At 44.4% G+C, this 15,839-nt stretch overlaps 1 protein-coding gene across 3 annotated transcripts in view; it reads right to left on the bottom strand.

The window, feature by feature from the left end:
* EDA2R (ectodysplasin A2 receptor) overlaps nucleotides 1-15,839 on the bottom strand; it is an 88,592-nt gene that overhangs the window by 17,300 nt on the left and 55,453 nt on the right. For all 3 annotated transcript variants that reach the window (XM_056539797.1, XM_056539798.1, XM_056539799.1), the window contains exon 7: nucleotides 10,891-11,031. In XM_056539797.1, the coding sequence (XP_056395772.1) occupies nucleotides 10,891-11,031 (141 nt within the window). The remainder of the gene's footprint in view (nucleotides 1-10,890; nucleotides 11,032-15,839) is intronic.

Raw genomic sequence — 15,839 nt, 5'->3', positions numbered from 1 at the left:
ATATCGCTCCCTCATACCTGGTCATAACGAGATCTTCTACGAAACTGATCGGGCTCACAGGTCCCTGGACTGACGGTCTTCCACGAGATGCGATTGTGAAACCTGCCTTCTATAAAACGAAGTAAAATGTGATGAAAGCTGCGAGGGGTCGTTATACTATTAACCACTTAAGGACCTAGGGCGTATGTATACGCCTTGAAATCCTGGTACTTAAGGACCAAGGGCGTATCCATACACCCGCGGGAATTTCGGTCCCCGCTGCGCGCCGGATGGGGGTGACTGCTGATATCTATCAGCAGGCACCCCGCGCAAATGCCCAGGGGGGTCATCAGACCCCCCATGTCAGCGATTGGTGCAAATTGCAAGTGAATTCACACTTGCAATGTGCGCCGATTCCGGATCATACGGGTCTATAGTGACCCGGAATATAAGGGGGATCGCTGTTGTCTAAGACACCCACGATCCCCCTGAAGGGATAGGAGTGAGGTGGCAGGTGTGCCACCCCTCCTATTGGTCTGCTATTGATCGTCAGAAGCGACGACCAATAGCAGATCGGGGGTGGGGGGGGGGGTTAATTTTAGTTTTCCCCATTCTGCCCACCCACAATAGGCAGGGCAGAACGGGGAAACGAAGGGGACCGGGCGCCGATGTCCACTTACCCGTCTGGAGGCAGCGGCGGCGGTGATCGGCGGGCGGAAATGTTGTGCGTCAGAAGAGGACGGCTCCCGGGATCCTACGGAAGCCGGTAAGTTGATTTGGAGGGCTACAGTTTGACACTGTGGTCTCTAAACTCTAGCCCTCCAGATGTTGCAAAACTACAACTCCCAGCATGTCCAGACAGCAGTTTGGGCATGCTGAAATATGTAGTTTCGCAACAGCTGGAGGGCTACAGTTAGAGACCACTATACAGTGGTATCTAAACTGTATCCCTCCAGATCTTGCAAAACTACAACTCCTAGCATGCCCACATAGCTGTTTGCTGTCTGGGCATGCTGTGATTTGTAGTTTTGCAACATCTGGAGGTCCACAGTTTGGAGATCACTGTGCAGCAGTCTATAATCTGTAGCCCTCCCAGATGTTGCAAAACTGCAAATCCCAGCATGCCCAGACAGCAAACAGCTGTCTCGGCATGCTGGGAGTTGTAGTTGGGTACCTCCAGCTGTTGCATAACTACATCTCCCAGCATGCCCTTCGGTGATTAGTACATGCTGGGAGTTGGGGAGTTGTAGTTTTGCAACAGCTGGAGGCACACCGGTTGGAAAATACTGAGTTAGGTAACAGAACATAACTGAAGGTTTTCCAACCAGTGTGCCTCCAGCTGTTGCAAAAGTACAACTCCCAGCATGCACGGTCTGTCAGTAATGCTGGGAGTTGTAGTTTTGAAACAGCTGGAGGTTTGCCCCCCCCCGTGTGAATGTACCCTGTGCAGGTTTACAGTAAATTTTCTGCTTCAAGTTTGGGCTGCGGCAAATTTTTCGCCGCAGCGCAAACTCCTAGCGGGAAACTCACCGTAACCCGCCAGTATAAATGTACCCTAAAAACACTACACTACACTAACACATAATAAAGGGTAAACACAACATATACACCCCCTTACACTGTCCCCCACAATAAAAATTTAAAACATCTTGTATGGCAGTGTTTCCAAAACGGAGCCTCAAGCTGTTGCAAAACAACAACTCCCAGCATTTCTGGACAGCCACTAACTGTCCATGCATTCTGGGAGTTTAGCAACAGCTGGAGGCCCCCTGTTTGGCAATCACTGGCATAGAATACCCCTATGTCCACCCCTATGCAATCCCTAATTTAGTCCTCAAATGCGCATGGCGCTCTCTCACTTCAGAGCCCTGTCGTATTTCAAGGAAACAGTTTAGGGACACATATGGGGTATTTCTGTACTCGGGAGAAATTGCACTACAAATTTTGGGGGGCTTTGACCCCTTATGAAAAGGAAAGGTTGGGGGGCTACACCAGCCTGTTAGTGTAAAAAAATAAAAAATGTTACACTAACATGCTGGTGTTGCCCCATACTTTTTATTTTCACAAGAGGTAAAAGGAAAAAAAGACCCCCAAAATTTGTAACGCAATTTCTCCTGAGTACGGAAATACCCCATATGTGGGCGCAAAATGCTCTACGGACGCACAACAAGGCTAAGGAGTGAGAGCGCACCATGTACATTTGAGGCCTAAATTGGTGATTTGCATAGGGGTGGCTGATTTTACAGCGGTTCTGACATAAACGCAAAAAAAAAAAACACATATGACCCCCTTTTGGAAACTACACCCCTCACGGAACGTGACAAAGGGTATAGTGAGCCTTAACACCGCACAGGTGTTTGGCAAATTTTCATTAAAGTTGGATGGGAAAATGAAAAAAAATTAAATAAATTTGTTCACAAAAATTCTGGTTTTACCCAAAATTTTTCATTTTCACAAGGGATGTGGATGAAAAGTGCTCTGCTGGCAAACTACAATGCTCAGAAGAGAAGGAGCACCATTGGGATTTTGAAGAGACAATTTGTCTGGAATTGAAGGCCACTTGTGTTTACAAAGCCCTCATAGTGTGAGAACAATGGACCCCCGCCACATGTGACCCCATTTTGGAAACTACACCCCTCATGTAATGTAATAAGGGGTACAGTGAGAATTTACGCCCCACAGGTGTCTGACAGATTTTTGGAACAGTGGTCCATGAAAATGAAAAATAACATTTTTCATTTGCACGGCCCACTGTTTCAAAGATCTGTCAAACGCCAGTGGGGTGTAAATACTCACTGCACCCCTTATTAAATTCTGTGAGGGGTGTAGTTTCCAAAATGGGGTCACAATGGGGTCCACTGTTCTGGCACCACAGGGGGCTTTGTAAACACACATTGCCCCTGACTACCATTCCAAATGAATTTTCTTTCCAAAAGCTCAATGGCGCTCCTCCTCTTCTGAGCATTGTAGTTCGCCAGCAGAGCACTTGACGTCCACACATGGGGTATTTCCATACTCAGAAGAAATGGGGTTACAAATTTTGAGGGTCATTTTCTCCTATGACCCCTTGTAAAAATGTAAAATTTAGGGAAAAATGTGGGTATTTTTTGCTGTTCTGGCACCACAGGGGCTTCCTAAATGTGACATGCCCCCAAAAAACCATTTCAGCAAAAGTTGCTTTCAAAAAGCCAAATGTGACTCCTTCTCTTCTGAGCATTGTAGTTAGCCAGCAGAGCATTTTACATCCTAACATGGGGTATTTCAATACTCAGAAGAGATGGGGTTACAAATTATGGGGGGGCATTTTCTCCCATTACCCTTTGTAAAAATGGTAAATTTGGGGAAAAAACTGCACTTTAGTGAAAACATTTTTTTTTCTATTTACACATCCGATTTTAACGAAAAGTTGTCAAACACCTGTGGGGTGTTAAGGCTAACTGGACCCCTTGTTACGTGCCTTGAGGGGTGTAGTTTCCAAAATGGTATGCCATGTGGGGTTTTCTGCTGTTCTGGCACCATAGGGGCTTTCTAAATGTGACATGCCCTGTAAAACCATTTCAGAAAAATTCACTCTCCAAAATCCCATTGTTGCTCCTTCCCTTCTGAGCCCTCTACTGCGCCCGCCGAACACTTGACATACACATATGAGGTATTTCCTTACTCGAGAGAAATTGGGTTACAAATTTTGGGGGCTTTTTCTCCTATTACCACTTATAAAAATTCAAAAACTGGGTCTACAAGAACATGCGAGTGTAAAAAATGAAGATTTAGAATTTTCTCCTTCACTTTGCTGCTATTCCTGTGAAACACCTAAAGGTTTTACTCAATGTCATTTTGGATACTTTGAGGGGTGCAGTTTTTATAATTGGGTCATTTGTGGGGTATTTCTAATATGAAGGCCCTTCAAATCCACTTCAAAACTGAACTGGTCCCTGAAAAATTCCGATTTTGAAAATTTTGTGAAAAATTGTAAAATTGCTGCTGAACTTTGAAGCCCTCTGATGTCTTCCAAAAGTAAAAACATGTAAACTTTATGATGCAAACATAAAGTAGACATATTGTATATGTGAATCAATGTATAATTTATTTTGAATATCCATTTTTCTTATAAGCAGAGAGCTTCAAAGTTAAAGAAATGATACAAGTATCGACAAAATTTTACCACTAACACAAAGTAGAATATGTCACGAAAAAACTTTCTCGGAATCAGAATGAAAGGTAAAAGCATCCCAGAGTTATTAATGCTTGAAGTGACAGTGGTCAGATGTTCAAAAAATGTCCGGGTCCTTAAGGTATATTTGGGCTGGGTCCTTAAGGGGTTAAGATTGCTGGCCATGAAGTGCAGATTTTTCCTGACATTGCGCCACTGACCATTCGGCGACAGCGCACCCAGAAGCTGCTCCTCCAAGACCGACGGTCTTCCACAAGATGTGATTGTGAAACCTGCCTTCTATAAAACGAAGTAAATGTGATGAAAGCTGCGAGGGGTCGTTATTCGATTAAGATTGCTGGCCATGAAGTGCAGATTTTTCCTGACATTGCTCCACTGACCATACAGCGACACCACACCCAGAAGCTGCTCCTCCAAGTACTAATTCGGCACAATATAAAGTATTGCACCCACTCCTTCACTTCACTTCAAGATGGCAAAGCTCTTCTAGAAAAGCTGCATCTCATCACGAAAGAGGGTCCTGGCAGATCTCAGCGTTCCACCTCTGGTGCAGCAATCTCTCCTCTATGGCATAGACAGTGGGAGCGTCGACTGGATGCCCTCATCTGCTGCCCTGAATCCTCTACAGATGTGCCGTCTTGAGCACCTCATTGCCTGGAGGCCCTCCTGAATTCAGTTAACTTTTTTTTTTTTCTGCTTTATGGGGCCTACTTATGTCATTGTTCTTGATAACTTGTTATGGTTGTAGTCACCATTTATTTGCTCTTGTGTTGTGCTGGGGTTCCCCTTGAGAAACTGGTCCCATCCCTCCCATCTTTAGGGATGGAATGTTTCCACTTTCTCCCACTGTTGGCGTTCTGGATTAGAGCGTTGTACGCCTTGAGCTTTCACCTATGCTATTTGTTCAGTTTTTCTTTCTGTGTATATGTTTGCATTGTGTCTTCTCCCCTCCCTTTTGTTTCCTGTTTGTCTTCCTTAAGTGTGTCACGGAGTTCTTCCATGTTGGTAACCTGTTTTCTTTTCACCCAACTCAGGCTTTTCGCCAGTACAGTTGACTGGGGGCGGAGGTTCTCTTTTTGCAGGAGTCGCACTTATCCACAAGTCGGCCCCTGCTTATTTGCACAGTTGATGATCTAAAAGGAAAGCAGAAGGCGCTCCATGTGCGGGATCAGCAGGTCAGGCCCATAGGGAAAGGGAAACGATCTATCCCACGCCGCTTACCAGAGTTGGTTGTGTGCACACACACAACAATGGGAGGCGCCTGTAGATGCTTGTGTCCTCATCCGCAGCCCTCCTAAGAGGCAGTAGATAAGCAATTTGACCGTGTAGTAGGAGATGTCGGCGCTGGATGAAGGAACCAGGAGGAGTGCAGCATAAAATCAAGTTGGGTTTATTAGATGCCATCTAATAAACCCAACTTGATTTTATGCTGCATTCCTCCTGGTTCCTTCATCCAGCGCCGACATCTCCTACTACACGGTCAAATTGCTTATCTATTTGCACAGTTGGTATCCAACTTTTTATCTAGCCTCGTCTCCTGAGGAGAAAAGGGGGTAGCTACTGTATTTGTCTCTCTAGCAAGGTCTCTTTTGTTCTACATAATGTGGTAAGAGACCCTGAGGGGCGTTATTTACTTATTTCAGGGGATCTACTCGATTTGGTGGTGACGTTCATCTCTTATTATTCGCCCAATGACAACCAATTTCCATTTTTTTGTGATATGTTAGCTGCCATCCAACCTCACATTGAGGGCTCCCTGATTATGGGAGGCAACTGGAATCTGGCGTAGGATCACGTTATGGACAAATCTGATCCAGGATCTCCTAGGTTGTGGGCTCCTTGTCCCTAGGGTCTTCAGCTTGCTAAATTACTGTTTGATTATGATCTCACTGATGCCTGGAAGAATTTTAATCCTACCATGTGTGACTATACATTTTTTTCCCTCACCCCCCCCCCCCCCCTCCTCTCCATTTCACTTATTCTCGGATTGATCACATCTTTCTTCCAGCCCTTTTGTTGCTGCTACTCACCTATGTGAAGATTCTCCCTTGCTCGTGGTCGGACCATGACACTGTGTGTGTGTGGGCCTCAGCGATTGGTGGGCTAAACCTGAGACATTTGTAGGTGTCTAAATGAGTCTTTACTGTCTGATTGTGCCAGGGTTGAGGACTCACTGAGGACCTAAAAATATATTTTTCTACTAACTAAACTGCTGACATGTCCGCAGCTATAGTGTGGCCGGCCCATAAAGCCACAATTAGGAGGAAAATGATCCAATTGGGTGCCCGGCTTAAGAAAGCTTATTTGTCTGCTTTGAAAGCCAAGAAGAAGGCTTATGCTGATCTCCTGACTGAGCATAAGACTTTCCCTGAGCGTGACCTGGGGGCTAAGATAGAAGAAGCTCGTGCTGATCTCAATATGACTCTTAAGGTCCGTGCAGAGAAGAGTTTGCGATTGTTTGGCTATCGCTTTTTCTCTCGGGGCGATAAGCCGAGCACTCTTTTGGCGAGGAAGTTGGCTCCCGGCAATCCCTGGGAGCGGTCCCCAAGCTTCGACTCTAAGATGGCACACTCTCGCAGAACCCTAAATAATTTCTTGTTGAGTTTGTTCATTATTTTCAGTCTTTATATAGCCCTTCTCCCCCTTTAGATATGGATTGGGTGTCTGCCTTTCTATCTACTGCAAACTTTCATCTACTCTCTCCTGAACATAGAGATATAATGGAGAAGCCGATTACTTCGGAGGAGGTTTCCTTAGCAATTAGTGCTCCTGGCCCGGATGGCTTTGATGCTTTATACTATAAAAAGTTTGCTCCTGTCCTTCTCCCTCACCTCACAGATCTTTTAAATGCCATACGTCAGGGAGCCCTCTTGGGTCCTGAATACTATATGGCCACAATTAAAACTATTCCTAAACCGAATAAGGATCATACCATCGCCCTATTCCTTTAATTAATCATGATATTAATCTGCTCACTAAGATTATGACCATGCAGCTGATTATGTTTATTGCATCTTATGTACATCCGGACCAGATGGGCTTTATACTGGTAAGGAAAGCACCTGTTCAGACCTGTAGGATTATTGATTTAGTCTCACTTTTGAATTCTTCCTGGGATGGTAGCACCCGCTCTTGCTTTGGTTTCCTTCTTTCTCTTGATTTACGGAAGGCCTTCGATTCCTTACATTGGAAATATTTATTCTTTACTTTAGAGCAGGTGTTCTTAACCTGGGTTTGATCGAACCCCAGGGGTTCGGTGAGTCAGTCCCGGGGGTTCGGTGAGGGAGGTCCCAACAGGACAGGCAAACCATGCAATAGCTTGGGGCCCAGAGCTGGCCCGGGTCCCCAAGCAGAGCCGGTGTTTGCCCGTCCCGTAGCGACGGGGCAAATCCCCCCATCACTATTAACTCCCTGCGGCCCCGGGTTAAGTTTAAAAACGCAGGGCCGCCGGGACATAGCGCACGCCGTGCGTGTGCCCATGGAGACGAAGGTGCCGAGGACCGGAGGATAGAGAAGGAGGAAGACACGCGCTGGCCAGCTTGGTAAGTGACCAGTGGCACGTCATCTTCGGTGCTCCAACCACCGATCCCGAGACCTACTGCTATAGCCGGAGCAGTGGTCGGAGCACTGAAGTGGGCAGTACAAAGGCATACAGCCTCCAGCCATACACTATATATGGCTAGAGGCTGTATGTCTGTGGGGGAACACTGCCTACATCAGTGGTCTTCAACCTGTGGACCTCCAGATGTTGCAAAACTACAACTCCCAGCCTAATGTGGGGGAACACTGCCTGCCTAATGTGGGGGGAACTCTGCCTGCCTAATGTGGGGGGAACTCTGCCTGCCTAATGTGGGGAACACTGCATGCCTAATGTGGGGGAACACTGCCTGCCTAATGTGGGGGAACACTGCCATTGTTGCGAAAATGAGAGTTGCACTTGCCAAGGTAAAGCCGCGCATTTCTGAACTCGTCTCTGAAAGACAACAGCAGAAGTCAAACTGATTTGCAATAAATATTCATTATTTTTTAGTTTTTGTGTAAAAATCATGTTTTCATGGTTTTGTTCTTTGTTCTTCATTTTGTGCACCTATGTATAAATATATACTTAAATATATACCTCCTATGTTTTGAATTTGAAAAAATTATATTTTATTTTACCAATTAACAGGGGTTCGGTCAATGCGCATATGAAACTGGTGGGGTTCAGTACCTCCAACAAGGTTAAGAACCACTGCTTTAGAGCATAGGGGCTTTGGCCCTGGTTTTCTTACGCTATTACGGAACTTGTTTGCTTCTCTCTGGGCTGCGGTTAATGTTAAGGGGTATGTTACGGAGGCCTTCAGGATTGGGAGAGGAACGAGACAGGGTTGTCCGCTCTCTTCCGTCCTTTTTACCCTAGCAATTGAGCCACTTGCGGCTGTTATACGCAATTCTTCTTCATTTGGGCCGGGGTGGGGGAACATAAATTTTGCTTTTGCTGATGACCTTTTGTTATCTCTTTCCTCCCCCTTGACCTCTCTCTTGAATCTGTTTAGTATCTTACGCCTTTTTTCAGAGATCTCGGGCTTGGAGTTAAACTCTTCTAAGTCTGAAGCTTTAAATATTAATTTACCAGATAGGACTGTAAAACTCCTGGAGCTCAATTTTGACTTTCAGTGGTGTAAACATAGCTTACCTTATCTGGGCATTCAGCTAACTCCCTTATTCTCGTCTTTATATTCTGCCAATCTTCCCCCTTTATTTCAAGTGATCAGGAATGACTTACATGCTTGGTCTGACTTTCCTCTGTCGTGGCTAGGTAGGATAGCTTCTATTAAAATGAATATATTACCTAGACTCTTATATGCTTTCTGCTCTCTCCCGATCCCTGTCCCAGCCCTAGCTTTAGATTGCCTACAATCGGATTTATTGCACTTTATTTGGGGCTCTAGAGGTAGTCGCGTGGGCTGCAAAACTCTTTATGCTTCCTGTCTCCAGGGGGGCTTGAGGATGCTTAACCTTACGAAATAATTTCAGGCAGCTAGACTAGGCCAGTTGGCACAAATTCCTCAAATGGTTCTGTCCTCAATGGATCGCTATAGAGGAGTTGGCTTCTCCTCGCACCTCGTTGATGCTTCTCCAATAGCTCCCTTCTAAAGAAAGGCCTCCACTCCTCTCTTCTGTCCTCTCACAGTCGCTGGCTTTGTGGAATGGTCTCCAAAGCCACTTCCCCTTGCAAACGGCGGCCCCAATCCTCCGTAATCCCAGGTTCCCTCCTGGTATGGTCGCTTTGGCATTCTCTTGTGGTCCAATAAGGGTCTTCTTTGCATTGGTGACTTCATCGACAGATTGAGCATCAAATCATTAGATCATTCCGTACATTTTATGGTATGCCTGACTCTGAATTGTTCCGCTATAACCAAATCCCCCATTTTCTGTCTAGTTTGAAAAGTCAAGGGACGGATATCACTTGTCGTTCCCTGTATGAATCACTTTGCCTTATTTCCTCAGATGGTAGAGGCTTTATTACTACTATCTATGACATCCTTTTGGGATCTGTCACCAAGCTTCCATATATGTTGGCCTTAGAGAAGGACCTGGGGAGGTCGATAGAATTGAAGGACTGGGCTGATAGCGCTCTTGTCACTTCTAAACTTTCTATTAATACATCCTTGAAGGAAGCGGGCTGGAAAGTTTTGCTTAGATGGTACCTGGCCCCTGGGAGAATAGTGAAGATGCGTCTCCCGCTTGTTTTTGTAAATGTCAGCAGACGGGTACTATGTTCCATGTCTGGTAGGACTGCTCTAGAGTTCAACACTTTGGATACATGTATACCATTTAATATTATCTTTTACAGATATTCATCTTAAAAAGTCACCAGAGCAGGCCTTAGTGAATGCATACATCCCTAAAATCTCCAAGGGAAAATGTAAACTTATCTACTACATCTTTCTAGCTACCAAGATTGTGATAGCAACCAGTTGGAAGTCGATTTCCGTTCCTTTTCAGCTTATTAAATCCAAGCTGAATTGGACTATGGCTAACGATACATTGGCTAGTATTCTCTTTGATTCTCAAAAAGCTTTCAATGCTACCTGGCAGCCTTGGATGGGGTATTTAATTACATCTCATTAACTTGGTCTTTAGCCTATGGAACTCCTTCCCCCTCTATTTTATCTTTCCCTCTTTTTATCTCCCTCCCATTTCCCTGTATGTGTCTTTCTATGTTTTGCTATTTCTCCTTCATGTTCCTGTCTTTGTCAAGCTATTTGCCTGGTTACCCCTGGAAATGGTTTATTCTGCTCAATATGTTGTTCATGGCTGAGCTTTAGTTGTTAGTAATAAGTTTACGAACTGTTTTAGAGGCATTACTTTAGGGTCCTTCTGGATGTTGTGATCCAGAAAGGTTGTCTACTCACGTCTCCCTGTCGGCTCTCCGACTGCTGAGCCTTTATTCTATTTTTGATGACTTTACTTGTTTGCTTTTGACTTGAAGCTGCCTCATTATTATGCTCTTTGTTATTATTCACTGCTGTGAGTTCATTTATATATTTATATATTGTATGTTGTTTACTTTTCCTAAAACCACTTAATAAAACTCTTTGAAAAATAAACATGCAAGGAAACATCTACTTTAACACAAATGTAACCAATAACACTGTAGTATGTAGAAATAGTAAAGTCAGGTCCTGCCTTTCTCATGTTAAGATGTGAAGATCTCAGAAATGCTTAGACAGACCAATATTGAAGGATAGCCTCACCTTTGGCTTGTCCAGAAATTTCAGGTGATCCAAAACAGCATTTAGGGACTTGTTGCTCCCCATGGGAGTTATTAGTGGACTCCCTTTGTCTGTCATCTAACCTGCCAGGTTGCCCTGCAAAATCTTGTGACCTTCTGAAAGCTGAAATACAATTTATTATTATTAACGTGCCAAAATATTCTGCAGTATTTTACAATTCAGAGGGTGCATATACAGGAAAACCCATTATAGAACTACATAAATAAACAAGAGCAGTGAGGGCCCTGTTCACAAGAGCTTTTCTATAAAATGGAAAGTGCTTTATGTATACAATGTTCTAGCCATTGTTTATAAAAAGGATAGAGCACATGAAGGAGGATGAGCAAATCATTAGACAATCTCTTAACATCTGAAGTACATGGAGAGTCAGGGGGTGTCACTAATGAATGGAAAATGAGGGGGGAAATAATAATAGTAGGGAAGATTCTGTAGATGTTTTTGAGGGATAGGTGACAAACGTAAAAGAGATTAAATATATGGAGTGAAAAAACAAGTCTAGCATAACCCTAAGACAGTGGGTGTACTGCCAGGGAGTTATGGTAGTGCCACACAGAATGAGACAGAATGGATACAGGGAGAGGATGTCAAACTGTAATTTTAACAGACAGGACAGCACAAGGGGTGAGTTATTGACTTTAAATATCAGAGACATAAAAATGAGAAAGGAGTAGACAGTTTAAACCTCTCTAATGCGATTCTTCATTGCTCTCTCTGTCTCTCCTACTCTTATGTCAGACAGGGTATATGTAACACTGTCTGCCATCTGCTGGTGAAAAGTGGACATTACATGGGAGATATTGAGCTTTCATTAACAACACACAACATTAAATACAGAAGTGGAAGAAGGGAAGAATGGAAAGCAGAGATTTATCACTGTTTAAGAATTTGCATGTCACTAGTTGGAACAGTCAATGCCTGTTGTGCCCAGCCCCCCAGCCCCCAGTTAGACTTATATCCAGCAGAGAAGGTGAGTGTCTACTAATAAGGTTTTAAAAAATGACCTTACAAATATTCTGTGGATGACACAGTTTAAGACATAGAAAGGGAAGAACAGTCCTCTAGGTATATAAATTATAATAATTATATGAAATACGACCAATATTAATGGATGTGACCAGTATTGAAGATAAATAAAGATTTAATAATAGATTAAAAATACACATAACAGGTATACCGACAGGGCCCTTTCCGGGAATACCAAAATGATTAAAACAAAATGAATGAGAGCAAAAAATGGAATAATTAATTAAAAATATTGAAGACCTCAAAACCACCAGTAACTGTATGGCAGTTCAGAATGATAACAGTTCAGAACGAATGTCCCAAATATAAGTGGATGATTACAGTATTATGATCGCTGGCATCACTGATTTTTAGTGTAAAGATTGATATTGTGCCGTTAGCATGAAATATTAATGGACCAGTGCACTGCACCACTCACCACCCGTGAATGACTCCGGTCCATTAATATTTCATGCTAATGGCACAATATAATGGTGATGCCAGCGATCATAATACTGTAAACATTCACCAATGCCAGCATTGGGGAGGGATAGCTTATTCAGGAGCCCTGGAGTATGGTACCTTCTCATTAGCATTTTAAATTGGGTCTCGTTATAGACTGAACATATGGACGCTTTAGAGGCCCGCTCCCAAATCACCTGCCACTGAGGTATGAAGAGCTTCCTCCCAACACTGCATATAGCGATGGGACAAGGTGTCACCATCTGTGGACATAAGGAGGATCGAGTAGATATCAGAAAGAAGTCCCTTCGCCTGAGTCCCACTCCAACATACCTGCTCAAAACCAGTGGGAACGGACACAGCCAGAGACCCTCGTTGAGAGGACAGATAGTGGCGAAGCTGTTGGTAGTGAAGTTCCTCAGTCGGGGGGAGATTCTTGTGAGAGGACAACTGCTCAAAGGATAGGAGAGTACGAGAGAGGGGATCAACTACATCCGCCCAGCAAAAAAGGACCCGAGAGCCCCCCACCCGTACCATCCCTGAAGTCAAGCCAAAGGGAAAAGCAAGGTGATAAAGAAAAGATTGAAGGGGAGAGAAAGGAGTAAAGGTTAAACTTACAAATGCAATAGTCCCAGACATAACGGGAAAAGGACATGGTACCCAATAACGGACCTAAAGAAGCGTAGGGGGAGGAAAAGCTTCACAAGAGAGCATTCGGGTGGACTGGTGCAAGCCATAGCTTCTCCAACTCCATCCACCAATATATAGGTGGATAGGTGTGATATGTAGACCATGCAACCAAATGACGTAAATGGGCAGCCCAGTAATTGGTGACATCAGGTACACCTAAATCCCCCATAGATTTGCAAGCTAACATGACGATCCCGTTTAGCATCCCAGATAAATAAAAAAATAGCAGATTGAAAGGAGCGAAGAGCAGAGAGCAGGATTCTCACAGGCAGGGTCTCAAAATAATAAATTAATTTAGGGAGAATGGTCATCTTAACCGCCACGATTCGACTGAAAAAAGAAATATATTAGGACCGCCACTTCTCCATAAGAGCCCTTAGGTCACGAAAGAGAGAGGGGAAATTGGTTGAATAGAGAGATGAGTAAGGAGATATCATTACCCCCAGATATTTTATTGCACAAGGCGACCATTTAAAGGAGAAGTTAGTTCGTAGAAGGGAAGATAAAGACAGGGGAAGATTCAGGGGCAGGGTCTCAGACTTAGAAAGGTTCACTTTATACCCCGAAACCACACCATAGGAATGAAGAACCCTATAAAGGTTAGGAAGAGAGATTAGAGGCTTAGTGAGAGTAAGGAGGACATCATCGGCAAAGAGGCAAATCTTGAATTCCCTATGATGGATGGAGACCCCGGATATGTCCTGATTTGACCGGATCATAACCGCTAGAGGTTCAATACACAAAGCAAAGATCAGGAGGGAGAGAGGGCAACCCTGCCGAGTGCCATTAAAGAGAGGAAAAGAGGGGGAGGAAGTTTGAGAGAAGCAGTAGGAGAAGAGTAAAGACCCCGTAGTGCTGTAAGAAAATTCCCCCTAGTGCCAAATTGTTGAAGGGTAGCAAAAAGAAAAGGCCAACCAAGCCTATCAAAGGCCTTCTTGGTATCCAGGCTTAAAATCAAGGCCTGTTCAAACCTTTGATTAAGCAGATCTATAAGGCCCACTACTCTCCTTGTATTATCTCCTCCCTGGCAACAGAGAATAAACCCCCACCTTATCCTTATGCACAAGGGAGGGAAGAAAACAGGAGAGCCGCCAGAACCTTCGAAAAAAGCTTGAGATCTAAGTTAAGGAGAGCAATGGGCCTATAGATGGAGCAATCATGAGGATCTTTATCCGCTTTAGGGATCAAAGTAATCAGTGAGTGCAAGAGAGACCGCAGGATCTCTTCGCCACCCATGAAAGAATTGAAAAGGGAAACAAGCCTAGGTAGAAGGGTAGAAGAGAAAGTCTTGTAGTATAAGTAGGTGAAACCATTTGGACCTGGAGAGTCTTAAGCTCCTCAGACAGTTCCTCCAAAGTAATAGGAGCATTTAGCACTTCACAATCAGAGAGTCGGCAGACTGCATCGGGAGAAGTAGGAATCCAAAACTGCAGCATGCTCATCCGGGGCAGATGGAAGTTGAGAAGGGATGGGAATAATAATCAAAGAAGAGCTGGGAAATCTTATCAGGATGATAGTGAAGTACCCCCGAAGAGTCCTTCAGAGCAGAGGGAGACTGGGCAGTCGCACGGCCAGCATAGTGTGAGCTTTATTACCTTTTTCTATGCTTGGCATAGAGCGTTCCACCCTCTGCAGGGCCAGATCAGCCAATTGAGACCGAGCAGCAACCAGGTGCCTCAGCACCGAGAGAGATGGGGAAGAAATCAAAAGAGCCTCGAGATCAAAAATCTGTATTCGAAGTTCCTGGGCTCGAGCAGCAGAGTCACTGGGCTCGAGCACAGAGCCCACTGCAATACAATGGCCTCATACCACTGATTTATGAGCTTCACACAGCACAGCCTGGGAGGACACAGATCAATCATTAGTGGCAAAATAGTCAGTTAAGTACTATAGGATCAAGTCCCAGGAATATGGAAACTTAAGTAGGGAATCATTAAGGCGCCAATGGCAACGTCTAGAACTGGAAGTAAAGGGGAGAAGGAAAGAAGAACCCGGCTATGATCCGACCATGAGATAGGGTCTAGGGAAGCACTCGAAAGCATATGAACTATAGGGAGATTACCAAAGAAATAGTCAATATAGGTATAAAGTTTATGAGGGTGTGAGTAGAAAGTAAAAGAATGATCAGTAGGGTGGTTAATACGCCAGTTATCATAAAGAGAGGAGGCACGAACCAAGTGCCGAAAGTCAGAAGAAAGGCGTAACTGGGCAGGGGAAGGAGAGAAGGCTACAGTGGAAGAAAAAACTAGATAAAACCCTCCAGCCCCCCCGACAACTCCCCCCCCCCCCCCCCCCCCCACCAAGAGCCACGCTGAGGGCAGATACCGGTGGAGGCGAGCAAGGACCACAGTAACAAGTATTTTCAATGAGGCTCATCTCACATTAATCCATCACCTGAACACAACCTGACCTGGCCAAAGACCTTATCTTCACCCTGTCCTAAACTAGCTACCCTTGTGGCATCACTTTAGCATTTAATATCAAATGATGTCGGTGTGACAAGTTCACATCTGCATTGACCTTGCCGAAACAACTTATTGTTACCCAGACAGCGTAAAGCACCATAAACATTATGTACTGTACCTATTATGTCACTCTTGCCACCCCTTTAAGATTGTCAGCATTTATGGGCAGATACTTTTCTCTCATTTGGGGAAATTTATTAATGGATGGCTTTGGTACGCGCTTTCTGAAGGGTTTTTCTTTGTGCTCTTTTTTGCTTATGTGTGCAAAATGTATCAAGAGTGCACACGGCC

The sequence above is a fragment of the Hyla sarda genome, chromosome 9, assembly GCF_029499605.1.
Source record: "Hyla sarda isolate aHylSar1 chromosome 9, aHylSar1.hap1, whole genome shotgun sequence".
NCBI classification, from domain to species: Eukaryota; Metazoa; Chordata; class Amphibia; order Anura; family Hylidae; genus Hyla; species Hyla sarda.
This window is presented reverse-complemented; position numbering and strand designations above follow the sequence as displayed.